Below are 23,025 nucleotides of genomic sequence, written 5' to 3'. Positions count from 1 at the left end.
CATGAATAAATGAAATGTATGATCCCAATATTTTATTTTAATCATCAGTAATATTACTGAGTTTTTGTACCATTGTACTTTTCACTGAGCTACTGTGAAGGAACAAAATAGAAACAGAGAATTCATATTCTTTTTATTTTTATTTTTTTGAGACAGAGTCTCACTCTGTTGCCCAGGCTAGAGTGTTGTGGCATCAGCCTAGCTCACAGCAACCTCAAACTCCTGGGCTCAAGAGATACTTCTGCCTCAGTCTCCCAAGTAGCTGGGACTACAGGCATGCGCCACCATGCACGGCTAATTTTTTTTTCTCTATATATTTTTAAGTGTCCAAGTACTTTCTTTCTATTTTTAGTAGAGCTCTTGCTCAGGCTGGTCTCAAAATCCTGAGCTCAAATGATCCACCTGCTTCGGGCCTCCCAGAGTGCTGGGATTACAGGTGTGAACCACCACGCCCGGCCAGAATTCATATTCTTTTTAAATATGAGTACCCACCTGAGTAAGTATAAGAACTACCAAAGGCCAGGCAAGCCACTCAAGAAAGATAGGAAAACAAATGGCAGAGATAATCTAAACAGAACACTAGCTCCTACAGAAAATTGGAGAATGTTTCTCTTATCATAATAGATATGATTATGGTACTATTAAGGCATATTATTTCTAAGCAATGAATTGTGTAGTTACTGTATCAAGGGAGTGTTTGGGGAAGTGTCACATCTTATTTGTCAGAAATCCCTGGTGCCTAGCACAGTGCCTAGAACATACTATATCCTTACTGAGCATTTTTTGAACAACCAGTTGTAGCAACACAAAGTTCCTATGGTGCTTTGGCATTTACTCAGCTTTTTACTTACATTTTATGTCATTGAATCTCTCAACAATCTCATTTTACAGATAAGGAAAAATAGGCTTAGAGAGGTGAAATGACCAGGTCTCTCTCATTTCCGGCATCCAGGCATCCGAGGCCTCTTAATGCCAAATTGGGTAGTTCTCCAGAGGTGGAGCTTCCTAGTGGGAATGGCCTCCACTTCCTCAAAGGTAATTACTATTTTGATGCAGATTTTTTCCTACAAATGCTAGGTTTCTGAGAACTCCAGATAAACCAACTAAATGTATAATTAAGTGTCTATCACAGTGAGGGGTATTTTATAGGTGCTGAATGACTAATAAATATGCCTAGAAGGTAATGGGAGAGATTTTCAGCTATCATCCCTAAATGCATTCTGCATTCATAGTTTCCTTCTAATGATTGACATGTCAAGCTTAATTAGAGCAGTATTAAAAACACTTGCATTTATGCAATACCTAGTTTACAAAATGTTTTCATGTGACTTTTCTTTTAACACAGCAGGTTCTTAGGACATTGTTCTCATAGTTCAGAACACTGACTTGTCACCTCTCTCTTGTTTTTGTTTTTTCACTGCTTTATCTCCCCAGTATCTGGTCCAGAGCCTGACACAAAATAGGCACACATTAGATAGTTGCTGAATGTTTCAATAAAGAAATAATAAGGGGATAGACTATTTGTGGTTAAGTATGTTGTGTTTCATCTGATGCTTGTTAGAATAATAAAACAAAACAAAATGGAAATTTTATCTTTTTTTTTAAGACTTGAACTTTTCAAGAATGGGGATTCGAACTCAGTAGACATTTAATAAATGTCAAAAACAAAGAAAAGTTTCTAAAATTTAGCTTTTCCCCCAGATCCCATAATTTAGGAGTTTGGAATAATAACAGTGTGGGAATATGATGTTACCTTTGCCTTTCTTGGGTACTGCTTCCTTGCCCATTCTTGGCACAGGTTGAATTTCCTTCATATATTGGGGTAAGTGTGGATACTCTTTGCCATACTGCAAATGAGGCAGCTCCTTGCCCATGGCAAGGCCATCTTTGCCCATAGGCATGTGAGGTACTTGCTGACCCAAGGGCTGGTATTGCGGAATTTGTGGTGGCATCTGAGGAGGAATTTGAGGTGGCAGCGGCTTGATTCCATAGTAGGCCCCAGCCTGAATGAGCCTGATGGAGCTTAGGGAAATGGTAAGCAGCACTCCCAGCAGCTGCAGAGGGCCAGGCGGCACAGCCATCACCTGTGGAAGGAAGGGATGCACCAACATGGTGAAAACCTGTGGGCCAAGTGACTTTATTTAGAGACAGAAGGAAAAAAAAAAGAGAAACAGTCTTTATCATCAGAACTTCATGGTAGAAGGCAAAGGAAAAGGAAGATGCTACCTTTCTATAGACAACAGCCAACCAAAAATCTAACAAACAAAAACCAGAAGCATAGGATCCATCAAATAAATGCACTTGGTGGGAATATACATTATGGGAGAGATTGCTAGTCCTCTCCAATTCTATCAATTCTGCCCTTCCTCTACAGTACTGGACCTCCTGATTTTCAGCTGGGAACAGAGCAGCCCAGAATGAAGTCATTTCATCCAGGCAGGACTTGTGACAAAGTTCTGGCCAATTGTATGTATTAATAGATGTAATGGGTGCGCCTTCCAGGAAGAATCCTGAAAGGGAGTTGGCATGTCCTCTCCTTCCTCCTTCCTGCTGGCTGGAATGCTGACATGTTGCCTGGAAATGGAGCAGACACTTTGGACCATGAGGTGAAAGCTGGTCACTGAGGATGGTGGAACAACAAGCTAGAAGAGACCTCAGCCCTGGTTAAAAATGGAGGTGCCATTCCCAACCTTAAATTTGGAAATTGCTTATCAAAGAGAGAGAAGTAAAGTTTTCTGTTTTTAAGCCACTGTTATTTTGGTTGTTCCATATTTGCATGAAAACAAATCCTACCAGAATGGATTCCAATAAAAGGAGGCAAACCTGGTGGCAAGTTAGGCTTTGTTAATAAGTGCCAAAATTTCTATTCTAAAAGGAAATAGTAAACAATTTATAGGCTGTATGCCGGCACAGAGATTTTTTTATCTGCCAGATGCCTTTTGGCTGCTTTGATGTATTAGTCACAAATGCATGTAAAGAGCAGGCAACAACAAAAACTGCAGAAGTCTTCTGAATCAGACAGATGTCATTTAGAAAATCACTATCATCCTTATGCACATTTATTTCTTCTATTTAAATACTATGAAGTCATTAGTTTAGAATTTGGCTAATTGGACCTGGAGTCCATTAAAGTCTATCTTTGTACTTTTATGAAAGAAAGGACTTTACAAAGCAAATTTGTTGTATAAATAAGATAGACGGAGATGTTTAATTATTGACAAGAATAAACTGTTTATAAGTCCTTTAATAACACTTTTTGGAAATTGGCATTTAATGGAGTAAATATAAATGGGGTGTTTCTGTTTATAAAAACGAGCTTGAAGAGACCTCTGGAAACGCCCTAAAGACCAAACAGCCCGGGGAAATGCAGTGTCGGCAAATGCACACTAGAGGGCAGGTGTGGTACACACCCAAGTCTATTCAGTCCGCGCCCTTCCCCCCTCCCGTACTAACACTGGGCAGATACCCACTGTACTCACACACCTTATCAAAGGACTTAATGAAAATCTGAATCCTAAATCGGTCATCATAATGCTGAAGAGAAAGAGAGAGAAATGGCCTATTTCTCACAATTTTTAATGTAAGTATCTTCTGGAAAACTCTGAAAAACCCTGTGTCTATAAATAATTTAATTTCCATCCTCATGGGAGTTTGTTTTCTTTGCTTCTGCCTTACTTAATTCTGGATCATAGTTTTCCACTTCTTAGAAAATGTGCATTGACTCTGCAATATCCTATTTAAGAGTAATGCCAAGAGTGTAAACAGGCTACAGAAGGATTGGTTAATAAAAAGCACCTAACAAAATATTTAATATGAATCCCTACCACAAAATTCTCTGCTTTACAATTTTGCTAAATATGCTAACTAATCTTTTTTTTTTTTATCTTTGGGGAAAAAATGAAGAAACATTTGTCAGCGAATTTATTATAATATTTTCTCCATTTCGTAAATCAGAGTACTCTCAAGAACTGTTTATTTCAAATGTACTGTTAATAATATATGCATTGATAAAATGGGAGAAATAGCTGTATGAATGATTGTTATAAACCATTTAGATAGAGCCACAAAATTAATTTTGATTTATACTTATTAATAGGCAAATTTATTTTAGGTGGCAAAAGAACATCTGCCATAAACACTAACAGTAATTTATTGAATTCTTACTGGAAACAATGCTAGGCCCACCCAGGGATTACAAAGATGAATATGATGTGGACAAATTGGTCATGCCATCAAGAAACTTATATTCTGTTGGTAAATGTGACAGATGTATAAACTATTAATGAGTAGCAAGGACATCCAGCAAAAAGTAAATTTTTCTCCTATTTCTGTTCTCTAGTATCTAAAACCCCTTCTGTTTGAAGCAACAACTTATCTCATTTCCTCCCATATTTTTGAGATATTCAATGAATATGTACATAGAGTATACATATAATATGTAATATATATTTCTTTACAACATAAACAATAGCATACTATGCACACTTCTATTTCTTCTTGTTTTTTTTCCCAAAGATCAATACTTACTTGTTGCCTAGTTATACATATCTAAGCAATTCCCTTTAAGTTCTTCATTTGTTAAAAATGAGACTTGGATGTTATCTTAATTCCTATTGAGCTCTAACATTCAACATCGCTAAAGCAGTCACTAGAAAGCTGAAAGTGTTAATCTATACCAGAGATATGAAGTAATACCTGGTAATGTATAATCTGGGACTTAATTCTACCTTTGGAGATGAATGAATTTAATTATTGAACCCTAGACTTGTGATGATGTCTTTAATAATAAGCTAGCATGCTTGGCCCTTCACCCTTTCATCAATTCAGTGGATATGTTGGATTATACTTAATAATCTTTAAACCAGGACAATCTAAGGGAATACTGGAAAACTGGAAAGAGATGAAATGCCTGAAAAAAGACCAGTTGAATACCAAAGACTCATTGGGATCCTGCTTTACTACAATTATTTCCTTTCACAGCTTGGCCTTTCTCTCCCTAAAACCACCTCCTTAAGTCTTCCATCTGCCATTTCTTTGGCTCTTTATTTAAATGAACTTTGTTCAATTTTAACTTGAATACTTATGTAGGGACCCTGGTGAGAATTTACTGCTTTATGTATTTCTACTAATTTCTCTCTTGTACCTGAGGATATTTTTGGTGGTCCTAGTGGTGTGGTAGTTCTCCTAAATCAATCAAAAGAACATCAAATTTGTGTAACATTGTACAAACACCTGGTGGGGAAGAAAGAGCCTTGAAATTCCTGCTGGGAAGCAATGGTGATAGTGGATTTTCTTGCCTGTCTTCTTTTTCTGACAATATGGAGCACAGTAATATTGTGAGTTCTACTTGGTGTTGCCTTTGATTTCTGTTTGTTTGACAATAGACGTGTGTGTGTGTGTGTGTGTACATTAACATAAGCATACCTAATGTGTGTAGGCACTGAATCCTTGCCAGCTAGGATGGCTTAGTAGTGGGTGTCATGTCATATGAGAAAAACACTGTAGAAGTCAAAGACTTGTATTTGAATTTTGGCTTTTCCATTCTCCATACCTATGACCTTGGGCAAGTCCCTTATCTTCACTAAGCCTCAGTTTCCTCACCTATAAAATAGAAATGATAATCTCTCCCTATCCCTCAGAGATGTTCAAGGGTATAAATGATAATATGAATTCTTTGTAAGCTGAAAAACGCTATTCAAATTTCAGGTATTTTTAATGGAGTGTGACCAAAACCAACAAAATGTCATAGACTTTCAGAGAAGGATACTAGCCAAAGTAAATGTGAGGTTAACAGCAATAATGATAAACCTAACATGAATAATACAATAATGGCCATTAAAAAGTACTTGTTAAAAATGGTGAAAAAGAACAGCTGGACCAAGGCAGTCATTCATTCTGGTGTCTGAGCCACCAACCCTAACATTTTAAATACCCCTAAATGGTTCCTTATATTTAGGCAGGGCTGCAGAGAGTTTCAGTTTCCTCATGTGACCTGTAATGTATATAACAGAATAATATGTTATATATTATTTTAGACACTTCTCAGCATTGTATTCATACATTTATCCTCCTGAGATTTTGGCTTGCTCTGCAAAAGAATGTTTAAATATTTGCCCCAAATCCAATTTTTCCTTTCACATAGGGCTAACACAGCATGCCTGTGTGTCTGTATGTGTGAGCATATGTGTCTATGTCGTGTGTGGTGTGCTGGTCTGCTCCTGGGCTGGTCCTCCGTGCCCCCTGCTTGTCCTTTGCGCAGGATTTGTATTTTCTCTGGAGCCTCAGATTTGCCACTCCTAAAGCAAGGGAAAGTCAGGTAGAACTCTCTTCCAGTGTTCACTGGAATTGCCTTCCTAGCTTTTCCATGCCTCTCAAAGAAAAGTCTCTTTTGATTGCATTTCTCAGGGCAATTCATTAGATATAGATCCTTACTGAACAGCTACAAATTGTTAGGAAATGTTCTGGGTACTGGACATGCTGTGGTGAACTAGAGAGCTGAAGTCTTATATTATTGAACTCACACTCCAGTGTGGGGAGACAGGTGATAAACAAGTTAAAAATAAATTTTATAATTTCAGATTGGAGTGCTATGAAGGAAAAAAGTAATTGTCTTAGTCTATTAAGGCTGCTATAATGAGTGGTATCACAACTGAGTGGTTTATAAACAATAGGAATTTATTTGTCACTGTTCTTGAGGCTGGCAAGTCCAAGATTAGGGTGTTTGGTGAAGGCCCACTTCCAGGCTCATAGACAACACCTTTTTGCTGTGTCCCTACATAGTGAAAGGGGGAGGGAGCTCTCTGGCGTCTCTTTTATGACAGTACTGATACCATTCATGAGGGCTCTGCTCTAGGCCCCACCTCCTAATACCATTGCATTTGGGGTTAGGAGTTCAACATATGAATTTTTAGGGAGAAACAAACATTCAGTGTATAGAAGCAGGGTAAAGGGCTCAAGAATGACTGGGAGTGGAAGAAACTGTTTTGGAAAGATTGATAGGGGGAGACATTTCTGAGGAAGAACATTCTGGGTAGAGATGTGATGGTTGAGAGGTTCATTTTCTCTCCCTTAAGATGCCATATGGAGGAAAAAGAGTCCTATTTATTACAATTGTAGTTGTAGATACTTTTCACTAACATAAAACCCTGTTTCAAAAGTATGTTCCTCATCTATGCCTGTCCTCTTCATTTTGATTTATTTACCATGTTCTTTTTTCCTGGGGAGTAATTATTATCTTTTTATCCTTCTCTGAATTTCAGCTCTACTGTATTAGTTTACTAGGGCTGCCATAACAAAGTACCTCAGACTGAGTGGCTCAAACAACAGAAATTTATTTTCTCACAGTTCTGAAGATTTAGAAGTCCAAGATCAAGGTGTCAGCAGGGTTATTTTCTTCTCAGGCCTCTCTCCTTTGCTTGCAAGTGGCTGTCACCTCCCTGTGTCTTCACATGGTCTCCCCTCTGTGTCCTAATGTCCTCTTACTATGTCCCAGTCACGTTGGTCAGCCTAGTGATCTCATTTTAACATAATTGCCTCTTTAAAGGCCCTATCTTCAAATACAGTTCTATTCTGAGGTACTGGGTGTTAGGACTTCAACATATGCATTTTGGGGGTCACAGCTCAGTCTATAACACCTACCTTCCTCTAGACAAACTCAATTTATGCCTCTTCTGTGAAGGCTTCCCTACCTTCTCAACCGTCATCATTTTCCTAGTCCTGTTAAAAGTTTAACACAAAGTTGAATAAAATTGTAACCAAGATTTTTTTTCCCATTGTTTTTTTTTGTTAGCCTCACTCCATTTAGAATTCTGCCTACGACAATTGTTAACATTAAGCCCACATATTTTCTACTTGCATGTTAATAATGATAGGAACGTTCGTAAGGCAACCCATTATCTTGTACAGCTTTGTTGCTTTTTTAATTATCCCAACAACTTGTAGGAAAGACTTACCTTTTTAAAAAATATTAGTAGTTTTTAATTAAAGTTACATATAAGATAACTTTATTCCTGCATCTTCTCAGTTGTTTCTTCTTTGTATTTGCCCTTTACCTTTCCTACTTGGTGAGATTTGGGTTTCTGTTCAAAGGTCTTTTTGTGGTCCTTGTCCAGTTTTAGCCTGGTGATAAAACACCTTGCTGGAGTGAGTGCCCACATGGACAATTGTGCCATTAGCCTTCTCCTGCTGCACTCGTTCAATGTAGATGACATACTGCTTCCTGTAAATCTGGACTGCTTTGCCAATGTGCTGACCTCTATAGTGTCCTCACACAACCTGAATTTCAGCATCCTTTTGGATGGGCATGGCTTGAACGTTGTACTTGTGTCTCAGGTCTTTGGAAAGAGAGGAAGACATACTAGCCATCATAGTCTCTGTGGTACAACGTGTTACCTTTTCTGTATTTAGATAAATACTTACCATTGTGTTACAATTGCCTACAGTATTCAGTGCAGTAATGTACTGTACAGGTTTGTACCCTACGAGCAATAGGCTATCCCATATATCCTAGCTGTGTGGCAGGTGACACCATCTAGGTGTGCGCAAATACACTCTATGATGCTCACACAATGACAAAATCCCCTAACAATGTATTTCTTAGAATGTATCCCTATTGTTAAGTGATGCGTGACTATACTTCAAATACATTATATTATTAATCCTTCTGTTTTTTAGGTTCTCTTCTTGACATTTACTTTTTTAATTGATAATATCCCTAATCCTGTATTTATATGGTATGATTATTTTACTGAAATTCAAGAACTATATACTTATACCTATTACATTCCAAGTCAGAAATTAGAAATTCTTATTTAATTACTTTTAGGAGCCACCATCCAACATATTAGCTAACAAGGTCTACTTTGTTTTACAAGGTACAGATCTAATTTTACTGTCAATTTTCTCCATCTTGTCCTTCAAATAGCAAAGCCTTCTTTTTGGTTGAAATAATTATTCCATTACATAGGACAAGATCTTGAACTAAATTCCTTACTCTTTGCTTTTTGGACTGGGGATACAAGCCTAAAGTATTCATAAAGTCAGAAAGCCACTGGTGAGGTAAATGCTGAGACAGAGCCCACGTGAATAAGCCTATCAGTGCTTGTCAATCAAGCCAGTGGAGGCTGTGGGCAAGAACATCCAATAAATGTTTGTTACTTTTGGTTGATCTGCCCATTTGCACCTATCAGAACTGATATAAATAAAAAACTGAGCCTAGATTGTATGCTTCACCAATGAATCCTGAATTCTGCTATAATTAATAGCATCCAACCATCCCACCTACTAGCTATAGGCAGAGCATGACCTCACAGACTTACAGAATGTGAGAGTCAATCAGGTTGTACCCCCAGCTCTAGATATGGGCCACACACATAACCCCCCTGAAATGAATGGCCAACTACCACATTCCAAACGTTCTCCAGAGGAAGAGATTTCACAACATTCCCTTGTAACCAATTGCAGGATTTCAAAATTAGATTTCCTAGTATCTAATCTAAATCTCTTCTGCTGAACATTAAGCTCATTGCCCTTTTTTCCATTCTCCAAGGAGGTGGGAAGCATCTGGAGAATATTTTTCTTAAAACAATAGCTCACATATTTGAAGTCTGCAATTAACTTCTTTTGTTTCCCTAACTGGAATAGTGTCAGCTGCTAAATAGTTTATAAAACACTTGAGAGAACCCCTAAAAGAAAATTCTAAAGTGGAATTTTTTTTTCTATAATATGAAAACACTGTTCTGAGACCATGGAGTACTTAAGTTCTAGTTCTGACCTAAGTAAGTCACCTAAACTGACTGGACATCAATTCCCTCATTTGCAGAACGGAGACATTGACTAGATGATTTCAAGGTCCCTTTGTGTTCTAAAGTTTTCTGGTAACCATGAACATGAAGAACATGTCCAGATTTCACAGATAATGATTTTATGAGTTTAGGTGCTCCAGTCCTTGTATGTCAGGAAGTTAGACCAATCTCATACTTCCAGTTGCTTTTCAATATTTCACTCTCCCTTCTTAACAGTTGGAGATGGAACAAGGAGAGTTTATACAACCCCCCTGTAAATATTCCTCTGGTAAAATAAGCCATGCTTGACCAGAAACCAAAGGAAGAACCTAAATAAGAAACAAGGTTTAGGAACAACAACAACAAACTGATATGCAACTTTTTTTTTTTTTTTTGGACCACTTTCAAAGGTTAAATAAACATGCGAAGCTTGTGGAAAAATCTTTAAAAAGTGAACATAAATGACACATAAATGTACTAAAAAATTTTTGCAGACAGCCAGCAAGTATTGACATATGCCTCCTGTTGTAAGAATGACAAATGAATAATAAAAAAAAAAGCATCTTGCAAAGAGGAAATGGGTAGTAAATGGGTGTGGCATAGTCATATTTCAGAAGCTACAACAATTTCCATTTTGTAAGTTAAACTGAAGATCTAAAATCTAGAGGCAGCTCTATAGTAAAGCAGTTGACTGTGAAGGGCTTAGCAGGTACCAAGGTCTCACTGTTTCATGAGCCTACTAATACACTGCAAGGTAAAATCTTTCTTGGTGTAGCTTGAGGACTATAGGACACTCTGCTGTGTATGTGAGCATCTTTCTACCTTCTCCGCGCTAGTACAGTTTGTGTAAACAGTACAATGTGAAATAAAGGTGTTTTCAGGCCTTTGCAAGGGAGAGATTTGTGGGGAAATTTCATATAAAAATGTGATCCATTAAACTGGACATTAGAAAAATATTTATTTAGAGCAAATAACTAAAATGTGTTATGTGAAGTATTGTGTAAATTTCATAGAACATTTGTTCACCACAAGTGCTTTTATTTCATCTTGAACTCTTGTTCAGACCAATACAATTCCAAGTGAATTTCAACTAAACAGAACTGAGCAACATCCTTGTCATATGCATAGTTAAAACTTGTGATCAAAGTGGTCCTTTATGAACAACATGGATGAATTGAATAAAGTAAAATGATAAACAGGCTCATTCTGAAAGTGTCTAAGGTCATAGAAAGTTTAAATCACGCTAGGCAGATAACTTATTTCCTGAATGACCTTCATCTGGGTCCTGAACTTTGAGGAGTTAGGAGTCCTGGAACAGCCTCTACTTGTGTGAGGGAGGGACAGAGAGGAAGAGATAGTTGGCTTAAGACACCAACTTTTCATTCTCCTTTTCTGTAAATCTGTTTGCCTTCAGATGCTTTATTATTGCACAGCTCCTTACTCAAGAAGGCTGAGAGATTAGGTGAAACTCAAATGAGTCAATGGTGTTTTCCACCATTGGAAGTTCTGGTGAGGTTTTGAAAGTTGAACTATAAAGTACAGCGAACTCATTTCCGGGTCAGCATGGGCACTTCCTGGAAGCAGAAGGGAGGGCCCTTTCCAGTAGGGATGTTTCTTTCAGTGCTTTCTTAGGATGGTTGCAAGGAAGGGCTAAAGAGCACAAGAAGGTCTCTTTTCTCTCCCCCACTGTTTGGCACTTTGTATTTTATTCAATATATTCGGAAGATTAGATGAGCAAGCCAACTTCCTGTGCTAGCATTCTCTTTTTATTAGCAGGCTATTATGGCAGTATACTGTTCAGTTTGGTATTTTTATAGAAAACTGAAACAAACAAAAATTCCCTCAACCAAGGAATAAATCCTAGCCTAATCCATCTCTCCATAATACTAACATATTTATTAATTAAATTGCTGGGTGTGTGCATATGTATCTTTGTGAATTTAGAGGCAGGAGGTAGAGGGCATAAGACAGCTAATTGCTGGTTTTTATTTTTATTATTTTCACTTTTGAGCTCATCGTTTTGGGGGAGTCCAAGTGTTGAGGTCTTATTTAACTAAGATTATTTTAAGCCACTTAACCCTGAATGACTTGATATTAAAAGTCAAACCCTAGGGTTTCTATCATACATGGGCAAGACATTAAATCAATTCAATAGCACTTGAAAAATAACAATCATTAATAAATTGCTTCTAAAATTGGTTCCTCCTACTTCCTACCCACCACTACACACACAGATACTCTTCAACCAGAACAGCAATCTTACTAAAGTTGCAATATTTAGCCCTGGCAATTTCTGAATTATACAAGAACTAAAAGAAAAAAATTTCAACAATTTCTTGGTGAGTGAAAATGTGGATTTGTTCTTCCCCTTTTGCATGGTTCAAGAGTAGCAGAAATCATTCCAAAGGACTATTCCAAACAATGAATTTAGATTTAAAAAAAATTTAGTTCTAAAGCTGGAGCTAAGCCTAACATACTAAATTGTGATAAATAGTAAGCCACAGAGAGGGCAGTCTCTAAAACCCACGACTTTTCAACCACAGCTCCATCTAGATAATTAGCCTGCTTGGTAACATCCTGCCCTTTGAACAAAGGCAAAGCCCGGGGAGAGCAACCAAACCACAGCTATCTTGGTATTGGAAGTTCCGTTTACTTAAGGGGTGGAATTTATTTTGAGGGATAGAGAGATGGATGTGCTGTCTGGGAGGAAAAATCGTAAGGTTTTCACAGCTAATCCACTGAACATTTTTCAGAGAAAATGGAAGTGGAGAAAGGAAAGGGCAGAGAATTATGTAATAGATGCCGGGTCTTGAGGATATATCAGGTAAGGCGGCTGGGAGTTTAAAGGCACTTTGCTTGTTACGAGCAAAACTCATTACAAGGTATAAGACAGAAACAACATGGAATTTCATGGATAAACATGCATCACAGATGTCATTTCTTAGGACTTAGAGTGTGAATAGGACACTGAACTAGAGAAGGGAGGGTCAGGGTATAGTCTTTTCTGGAAACTTCTTTATCATGATATGTACTTGTAAGATAGACTGAAGATCTAAAATCTAGAGGCAGCTCTGTAGTAAAGCAGTTGATTGTGAGGGCTTAGCAGGAACAAAGGTCTCGCTGTTTCATGAGCTTACTAATACACTGCAAGGTAAGTTTAAATACAAAAGTTAATTTCTCCAAAAATGAAGCAAATCTATAATGTATTTTATTTAGAAGACTGAATTCTTAGTCATAAATTTTAAGAACTGGTTATGGGGAGGAACACTCTATCTAACAGCTTGCTGAAATGTCTGGAGGAATAGAATCAGACCTTTATCTTTGAAAATTCTCTTTATGCCTAGTTCATAACTGTGCACAAAGTAGGCTTGATAAATGCTTGTCCAATGAATATATGAATGGCCTCATTTTCATCCTCTTCTGCCCCCCTTTTCTGACTGTTAAAATAAGATCTTGATGGTGTGATGCTGAGAGAGCATCAAGGGTCCCGAACACTGGATCAGTGTTACTCCTCCCTCCTCTGCCTGCTATTTTCATTCTCGCTCTCCTGATTTTGTGTCCTGGGGGCTGCCACTGGCCTGCTAGAATGGAAAATCCTACATAACAGCTATTCTTCTTAGAAATTAATAAAGAGTGCTGTTTTTTATTTTAAGAACCCTGTGAAGAACAGAGAAGAGTTACTGATGGTAAAATAATCTTGATACAGGTGATAATTTTTATTCATTTACAGGATGCTTATAAGATTCTCTTTATAGCTATAATAAAGGTCTTAGACTGAGCTTGAGGTGAATGACAGGATCGTGGAGGCATTTTTCTAAATTCTCAGTCTGAATATTCAATTTAGGACTTCACATCACAGGTGAAAATCTCTGAAGTTCTCTCTCTACAAAAGTAATCTCTGAGACACCGTTTCCTCATTTGTAAAACCGAGAGTGTTGGACCAAGTGATCCCTAATGTTATTTTCAGGTTTCAAAGCTCACTGTCCTAGGCTCTACCCATCCCAGTCTTTTATGTTCTCTTCCAATCATGCCAGGGACTGGAAAGAGGCAATAGGTTGTGAAGTCGAGTATTAACATGAAATTGAAAGGATGTTGAGAAACAGGAGGAAAGATGAACAGTTTATTATTTCATATTCATGCAAACTCTTTGACAGCACTTTGCATGGTTCCATAATTCTTTTCCCTGTGATTGTCTGTTTTGTGGGCCACATCCCTGCCACAAATTTCTGTCTTCTTGCTGTGGAAACCAGCCAAGGATACATTATTGACCACCTGCTCACTTTCTTACACAAGGCGACTCCTCAGACTTATTTTCTTTGCTTTCCTCTCCTGCTGGTTTATAGCTTTCCCTTATGTAGCAATAAAACTCTTGGAGAGTCCTCTTAGGGATGAATTAATGCCACTTAAGTATATTTCCGTTAGCCGCCCTTTGATAGTTCTGTTTAAAAATAAAGGGAGAATTGGGGCAGCTTGGTTCTTATTGAAATTTTCCTTCCTTTTGCTTTAAAGTTACCACTCCTCAGAAATACTTAGTTACACTCCAAGAGAGCGTTGTTAACACTAAAAAAATGTCTGGGAAATATTGTCAGAAGACAAACTTACCATCTTTCAGTATTATTTTTTCCCATTGGAAAGGTATTTACATTATAAAGAGACCCAGCTCAGCCTGTGTGAGCTTCCCTTGTATTCCTTTAAATACCAGAAAATGCGTCTGAATTCCAGAAGAGCAGAATGTGATCTTGTTCTCCACCCTAATAGCAAACAGATTAAGGATTCGTTGTCATGATCCCATTTCAACTTTGTGTAGTCTGCAATTTATTTTTGCATTCCCCACCTTTTATATTTTATTAATTCATCTCAATCTTGTATTTCATATGTCTCCTCTGAGACAGACCATCCTATGAGGTTCAGTTTCCTCTTCTCACAGTACTAACCCGAGATCTGGGAAATGTAAGTGTCTGTATGTCTGTCCTGAGCTTGCCCCTGGGCTCTGTGTGGTCGTCAGTCACTCAGCTTCTCTAGGCTTCTGGCTTCTCTGCTCTAAAATAGGAATAGAATCTGGGTATTGAAGAAAAAATTCCCCAAAGAGAGGTGCTACTGTCATAGAAATCACCACTAGAATGAACTATTTCCTTGTATTCCTTATTTTGTTTGCTTGCAAAGTGAAGCTCACCAGAGGACATGCAGTCAGGGCTGAGGTGGCGTCCACGCCCCATCCCTCTGAGCCCATGACCACATTCCAATTAGTTTTCATGTTTGTCCCATTCAACACGCATCTTCTGAACCACCGTGCTAGGAACTATGGAGAACTAAGATGTAGCTTCTGCCTCAAAGGCAATCCAAGGCAAAGATGGACATATGTAGAAAAAATATATATAAAGAAACCAGTCCTGCTTCTTTTCCTTGTCAGGCTTTCTGTTTTCCCCCTTTTCTCTTCTACTTGCTAATTCTCTTCACTGGTCTTTTTCATCCCTATCCATGATTCCTTTGCTCTTTCCCAGGTTTCTGATTCCCATCTTGTGTTTACAATTTCATCAGCCCACTTTGAAGCTGAGCCAGAATGAAGACTAATGTCCTTCAGAGGCCACAGAGGGACTCATGAATCAAGATCCTCTTCCCTCCTTACTGGATTCAAGGGCGGATTTCTTGTAAGCAAGAAGGAAATGCCAGCGTGATATGATTAAGGTGGCATTAAAAACCAAAATACCTCTCCCATAGGTCTGCTGTGTGCCTGAAATTTCTATTAACATTCCAGAATCTGGGAAAACTAATACAGTCCCAAGATTTGTATGACAGATGATTGACCTATTAGAAATACTGGGCCGGGGGCAGTCTAGGTCCTCCTAGGCTCTAGGGGTCTGGGTGGGTTGCCCTGGCTGTGAGTGGGTAGAGAGTAACGTGGAGGTACAAGGTGACAAAAACCTTAGGGAGCCCGGATGCATGAGGTAGAGGCATGAGGCCTGGCCTTGCCATGAAGCCACTCTAGCAGCTCCTGGGGAGAAGTGATGGTCACAATGGCATGATTAATTTGTGTCTTCTACATCTTCACCAAGAGGCAAGAGTTAACAGACTGGCCTCCCAGAGAAGGTATTGACCTCCAGCAAAGCTCTGGGGAAACTGGTTACAGTTTGTGCTTAAGACAAACAATCCTAGTAATTTGCAAAGCTTGGATCCCAGCCCTCTTTTCCCACATCATGCTCGGGGAGAGGCTGGTATTTCCCAACATGCACATGGATGGGGCAAATCCTGCCATATAGCTAGGGCTGCAAGGCTTGGATCCCACCTCCCAGAAAAGAGAGAGGCTGGTGCTTCCCTCAGTCATGGTTGATGAATGACCAGGAGAGGGCTGGAGCCAAGGTGCTGCCATGTCACATAGCCATTTTATTTTAGCCTCTGATCACAGCAGTGGAAGGGCTGTTGCTTCTCTAATCATACAGTTTAAATGCCTTATAGTCCAAGGGGCAGGAGCCCACTCCTGGAGTCTGACTTGCAGGCCTGCTGGATCTCAGTGCATGACCCCAGCCTAGAATGTGCCAAAAATAACAGGGATCATCACACCCACTACTGTTTCTCTCTCTATAAATTTTCCCTAATAAACACTGCTTGGCCATTTGCCTTTGTTTGCACAACAACCTCCAGATCCTACACTAGTACTCTGTTTGGAGATTGAAGTTCTAAGATAAGAAGAATGCAAAGATGTGCTTCCACCCATTAATTAATTAATTTATCTATTCATTCAACTGATTCAGTACTTAGCAGATGCCAAGTGATGGAGAATGAGGTCCCTGTCCTGGAATGACTGACTCGCAGTCTAGAGGGGTTGGCTGGCTAAGGAGTCGAATGCTCAGACTCATTCCCTGCATCAGTTTCCATCTCTGTGAAATTAGTCACAGGGAAACATTCGACTCCTATTCGTGTGTGTCGGGCTGACCAACTCACTTGGATGATAATTGCCAACATTTTTACAGTCTCATGCTGGCTTCCCTCCATCTCCCAGTGTGTGATTAGGCTTCTTCTGCTCTACAGTCCTTGATACGTATCCATAAAAAATAAACTTATTTTAATATCAGTCTGCACAAGACTTGCAAAGAATGAAAATAAAAGACATTGCATAGCAAACATAAATAGCTTTTGAATTATCTCTGTGAGTATCTGGCCTTATATGGGAGCATGTTGGAAAAAAATGAGTTATTCATAAGAACTCTGAGTAAAGCAAAGACTTACTAAACCTACATATTATTTGGCATATCATAATATTCTGGATTTTTTTAGATGAACCAAACTAGATTCTTATTATTGAACTTTACTTGTTCTAGCTTTGAACAAAATCAAATAGCATCATAAGTTGTGAGGAAAATTCCTTTTTAAAAAATATGTCTGTCATCTACCAACTTACTTATTCATTTTCCAACCTATCATTTCTCTCCCTGTCTACTCATAGTTATCAATGTAAGCGCAGTGGTACAGGGACACAAAGGTAAGCTATTTGCTTGGTCCTGAATTCTGACTGGGTGTAGAAATGGATATTTCCAGCATTTGTCAAAGTATCTTTTGGATTAAGCACATAAATGTAATTGCGTATTATAATTTACCTGAAGCTTTTCCTTCGAAGAGCTCAAGTTGGTACAGTTACTTTTAAAAATAAAGGTCCTATATGAATAGAAATCATAATAGCTTGACTTTTAATTTATTTTGTCTTGTCCAATTCATGAAACATATAGGTATAGATAACAATTGGAGGAGAAGCATCATACTAACGTGCAACGATAACTTGTTAGAAGAGGGTTTGGTTCACACCTGGCTACCATTGCCCTTAAAAATCTGGAATAGTCTGCTCACTGTGACATGGAAGCCAGGCATTAGCACTGGAACCACCAGGGGTCACTTGAAGTCTTGTTATTTATTAAAAATTCATTGAACACATATTTTATGTGGGCTTAGAATATTTTAAACACTGCTAGACTCTATCAGTAATGACTATTACGAGTCACAAACTTTGAATGGAAGTTCACCAAGTTCCAGATACTGTGCTAGGTGCTTCACATAAATTATCTCATTTAATATAGTCCCAGTAACCCTGGGATGCAGGTGCAATCATTATAATCATTTTGCCTGCAAGGAAATGATGGCCCAAAGAGGTCAAATCACTTGCTCAAGGTCATCACACAGCTAGTGGGTAGCATGGTAGGGTTTGGATCTGCTGGTCTATCTTCAGAGGCCTCATTCTTCAAGGCTACTCTGGATTAAAGCCACTGGAGGAGTCCACAGCATCAGTGCCTCAAGAGGGCAGTTCAACCAAGTTAAAAAGTATCCTCCAAATGATTGTTATGTTTGGGTTGTTTGTTCCCTTTAGTACAAATATTGCAAAGAAAGCTAGCAACACTCCTCTCCACATCCCCAAGCCCCGCCCCACACAGAGATGTCGAGGAGGCCACCGACCATGCTGACATGATTTCTCCTGGCCATTGTTCTGCAATCCCTGGATCCCCTTTGCACTCCCATCAGGCTGCCCAGGATGACTCATTGAGACTTTCTACATAAACCTGCCCTCCCTTTATACGATCTAATTTCATTTGATCCTGCCTTGTATTATTTTGTTTTTAAAAATAGACTTTATTTTTTAGGGCCATTTTAGGTTACAGCAAACTTGGGTAGAAAGCACAGAGTTCCCGTACATTCCCCCTACACCGATACGTGTCAACATCCCGCACCAGAGAGGTACATTTGCTGCAAAGGATGAACCTACACCAACACTTTGTTATCACAGAGTCCATTTCACGTTAGGGTTCATTCTTGGCACTGCGTATTCTATGGATTTTGACAAATAAATAATGACATGTATCCACCATTATAGTATCACACCCGGTAGTTTCACTGCCCTAGGAATCCTTTGTGCTCCACCTGTTTGTCCCTCCCCATGCATGTCACCTCCCCACCCCCCAACTCCTGGCAACCACTAGTCTTTTTACTGTCTTCATAGTTTTGCCTTTTCTGCAATCAGATAGTATGTAGCTTTTTCAGGTTGGCTTCTTTACCTAGTAATGTGCATTTAAGGTTCCTCCATGTCTTTTCATGGCTTGATAGTTCACTTCTTTTTAGCACTGAATATTCCATTGTCTGAATGTACTACAGCTTATTGATGGGCATGATCTTTTTAAAGCCACATTTGGGCTTCTTGAACTTAAGAAAAAATGCGTATGGGCTCTGCTGGTAGTAACCAGGTAATTTACCAAACCGACATTGGAAGGTATTCATGACTGACAATGGTATCATTGGGTTACTCCTCCAAGATAAAACATTTGTCTTTTAATAGAGTTCTGGTCACCAGAGGAGAAGTTTGTGATGAGAAAACCCAGAAGCATGAGGACCATTCAGAGGATCTTTGAAGGAAGGTGGCCTTTTGATACCCCCAGGTGGATGACGCCACATGGGCACCTCATCCCCACACAGGAGTGAGCCAATATTCCTTGAGCACCTGCCTAGTTCTACAATTTGGGTTCATTGTCATCTTCACAGTCAACAGGCTGGGATTTTCATGAATGAAAACCACAGAAAAGACCCAGGCTTGTTCTCAGCTATGCAGAATAAACAATTGGAAAGCCGGTTTGATGAGCTAGAAAGATTCCAGCTCAAAGATGCTGGAATCTTAATAGAAAGCACACTGGGCTTGATGAGTATTAATTTCAATAGAGCTTACTTTTCTGCCATCTTCTTCATCAGAATTTGTTAAAGGATACCTTTTTGCCTCACCTGAGTAATTATGGTCATTATGGACCTCCAAGGTACTAAAATATCCCCAAATGATCCCTCAATCATTACATTAGCCCAGTGATGCTGAAACTATACTTCTAGTTAGAATTAGTATATAAGTATTTAAAAATTGATCATTGTATGTGTATATATAATGTGATAAAATAATTATCCATTTAACTTTGTTAGAGTGTGATTATGTAAATGTTCTTTATCATTTAACAAATGAAATCAGGTCAGAGCATTCTTCTGCCGAAAACCCACCAATGTCTTTGAATAAAATCCAGATTCCCCACTATGACTTACAGATCCTATCTCGTCTGGTCCTTGCCGGTCCCTAATTCTACCTCCACCTGTTGACTAAATACCAGCTGTACTGATCTTCCCTCTGTTCTTTGAAATCACCAATTTGGTCCTGCCAGGGCTTTGGGGCATGCTGTTCTTTCTACTCACATGGTATTTTCTCAGCTCTGTACATGTCTGGCTCCTTGTCATGTCATGCAGGTCTCAGTTAAATGCTATCACCTCAGAGAAAACTTCCCTGACCACTCTGGTCAAAGGCAGTGCCCAAACACAGTTATTCTTTATCACATTTCCTGATCCATACCATTTCTAATAGCTGAAATTATCCTGCTTATTTAATTTATTCATTGTCCATCTCTCCTGCTATGTCTGTAAACTCCGTGAGAAAAGAGACCTGGCCTGTCTTATTCTCTATGCTATTTCCTTGTGGGTGGCACATAGTAGATGCTCAACAAAAATGTGGAAAATAAATGATTCAATGGATGGCACCATGAATGGTAATCTTGTTTTCTGAATATAACTCTATGTACTGTAAGTATATATGCATGCACCTCTGGGCGGGGGCGGGGGGCACCTCTTTTCTGTTCTCTCTTTTGTTGTCACCTCTGCTACCAGGTAACACATGGTAGCTCATTGGCCATCTTTTATTTCTGCATTTCCCAGGTCTTAGTAGAACATTTGGTACATCATAATTGGTGAATTCATGTTGTTGAGTGAATGGATACGTTTTTAGGCAGTGCTGATGAATCTTTTTAAAAAATAGGCTATACCATTTTGGCATTGACAGGGTATAAGACATGTTAGCCCAAAATATAACACTTTGGCATGTTGAGTATTTTAAGCCGAAGGAAACTGAGAAAACCTCAGAAGCAGGAAGGTCACTCTATGACCTTCTGCCTTTCTCCCCTGAAGAGGGCCGTAAAAGAATTAATTGACCTACCTCTCCTGAAAGTAGGCCATAAGACCCTCATTCCAGAGGTGTCCGACCAGAATCTGAACAAATTTTAGGCCTAGCTAAGTCCTCCCCAGTTCATTACCATTATTCACACCCCTTTGTCCTCCAATCACCAATCATACTTTTGTACAACTGTCCATAAAAAGTATAATATTTCCTGGGTCTTTGGGTCTTCATTTCTGAAGGCTTCCATGTCCCATATAACTTTGTATGCTTATAAATTTGTGTGTTTTTCTCTTGTTAATCTGTCTTTTGGGATAGGGGTCCCAGCCATGAACCTTGTGATGGGTGAGAAAAAGATCTGACTTTTTCTCCCCTGTGGCATATAACAGCATAATGCCACCATCATTACTGGTGGGTTTTAGTGAAGCTGCAGTGACAGGACGCTGGTCTCACCAGCCTTCCAAAGTCCCTGCTGACTCATTCCCCCTTTTCAAGGAGCACATGAATAGATGCAGGCTGCCAAGGAGGCAGATAGCAGATGTCTGCCTTATTAACAAGTAGAAGTTTGTCAATCCAGTTTCCCTGGTAAATGATGGCAGTCTATGTCAGGGGTTAACCCCATGGTGCTTGTCTTTTGGGAAATGCTAGGAAAATAGGATAAGAACTGACATTTACGCAAGGCTTCTTGAGTGTGGCTCTGGGCCATCATCCTCAAATTTGGCTTGGAATAAATCTCTTTAAATTAAAAAAAAAACCCCTGACATTAAATGACCATGATATGCCAGGTGATGTGTTTGGTGCCAGAGAGATACCATCTTAGTCAATTGTGACAGCACTCCAGTGAAGATTTGCCAACTTTTTTTTAAACAGATGAAGAACCAGATACTCAGAATATTGAGTTACTTGCACAACTTTACATAGCTGATATCAACAGAGTTAGGATTTCAGCTTCTATCTGACTCCAAACTCAGTGCTCTTCATACCACAGGCTCTGCAAAAGCAACCAGATAAGAACAAAATCCTCTCCTGCATAATTCATTTGGGTTAACAAAACCCTCTTCTGAAATGCAAGTACCGTCTGGTAGAGTTATCCCATTAAATCATTCACACTCATGTGTAAATAACTTTGATAAGATTAACATTTACCTATTCTCCAATGGAGATCACGATCTCAGTGAGAAGGTACAATTGGAATGAAGGGCTGGGCAGTTGGAGAGTGTCTGAGAGTGTAGCTCTTGGGGAGGAAGGGCTGGGGTAGAGCGAGAGATTGGGAGCAGTGAGGGTGGTAGTCTGAGGGCTGCATCAACCTGGGTCTACACTAACATTTTGTATCAGGTATGCAGAAGGCTGTTTACTGGGAATTCTGACTGGCAGGATGGTAAGTGTGTGAGGCAGCATAGCAGGACAGTTATGTGCATGGGATCTAAACCAGACCCTTAATGCCACCTCTGTCCCTCATGGTCTGTGTGACCTTGGGCAAGTTACTTATCGGTCTGCACCTTACATTCTTCACCTACAAAATGGTCATACTTAGTAAGACCTATTCCAGTTGGGTGCTGTGAGGAGTAAATGAGACTTCTCTATATGCAGTGCTTTGAACAGTGCCTGGTAGCTCGTGATGCATAAATGTTAACCCTTAGTGTGCAAATGCCCACACTACCTATAGGTCCCATTCTGTCAACAGTGGATTGGTTACAAGCTGTGAGTCTCACATGGTCATTTTAGTATGTGTAAAATTTGGTGCTTGATTGTGGGAGCAATTGTACAAAAACAACAACAACAACAACAACAACAACAAAAACCCAAAATGGTGTCTTTTGGTGTTCCTTAGCTTTCAACAGTTCAAAAGCTTTCAAAATTTCGAACGTTTATGGGGCTCCCATATCCAGGCATGTAGGATCTTTTTGGCTAAAAGGAACATTTATTCTGCTCTGATGACTTTGCTATTAATTGCCTTAATGTCACCAATTACACTTTTATTTTGAATTTGAAATGGGATTAGTTATGGGCCAATCTCAATCAAATTTTAGTTATGTGTAGACGAGCTTCCATTGTATTTTATAATTTATGACAATCTCTTTTTATCACAATCAAAAGGAAAATGGGGCAACATTCTTTTCCCAGGCCCAGGAATTTGAAGTAATTCTATTGTTGGTTTCTTATGCTAACTCATTCTGAAAAATATGAAAATATGACTTTTTATTGTCATTAATATTATCTCTACTTCTCACTCCTTTCTTTTCAGGTATCCATTTTGTCTTTTATAATATCTTGCACCTCCTTACTTTGCCT

The 23,025-nt window shown here is 39.0% G+C and overlaps 1 protein-coding gene across 2 annotated transcripts in view; it reads right to left on the bottom strand.

The window, feature by feature from the left end:
- Positions 1-23,025, bottom strand: part of COL8A1 (collagen type VIII alpha 1 chain) — a 143,982-nt gene that overhangs the window by 5,892 nt on the left and 115,065 nt on the right. For both annotated transcript variants that reach the window (XM_012743093.3, XM_012743094.3), the window contains exon 3: positions 1,754-2,084. In XM_012743093.3, coding sequence (XP_012598547.1) covers positions 1,754-2,081 — 328 coding nt within the window. In that variant the 5' untranslated portion in view covers positions 2,082-2,084. The remainder of the gene's footprint in view (positions 1-1,753; positions 2,085-23,025) is intronic.

Source organism: Microcebus murinus, chromosome 1, assembly GCF_040939455.1.
Source record: "Microcebus murinus isolate Inina chromosome 1, M.murinus_Inina_mat1.0, whole genome shotgun sequence".
In the NCBI taxonomy this organism is placed as follows: Eukaryota; Metazoa; Chordata; class Mammalia; order Primates; family Cheirogaleidae; genus Microcebus; species Microcebus murinus.
Note: the sequence above shows the minus strand (reverse complement) of the source record. Positions and strands in the feature narration are given on the sequence as shown.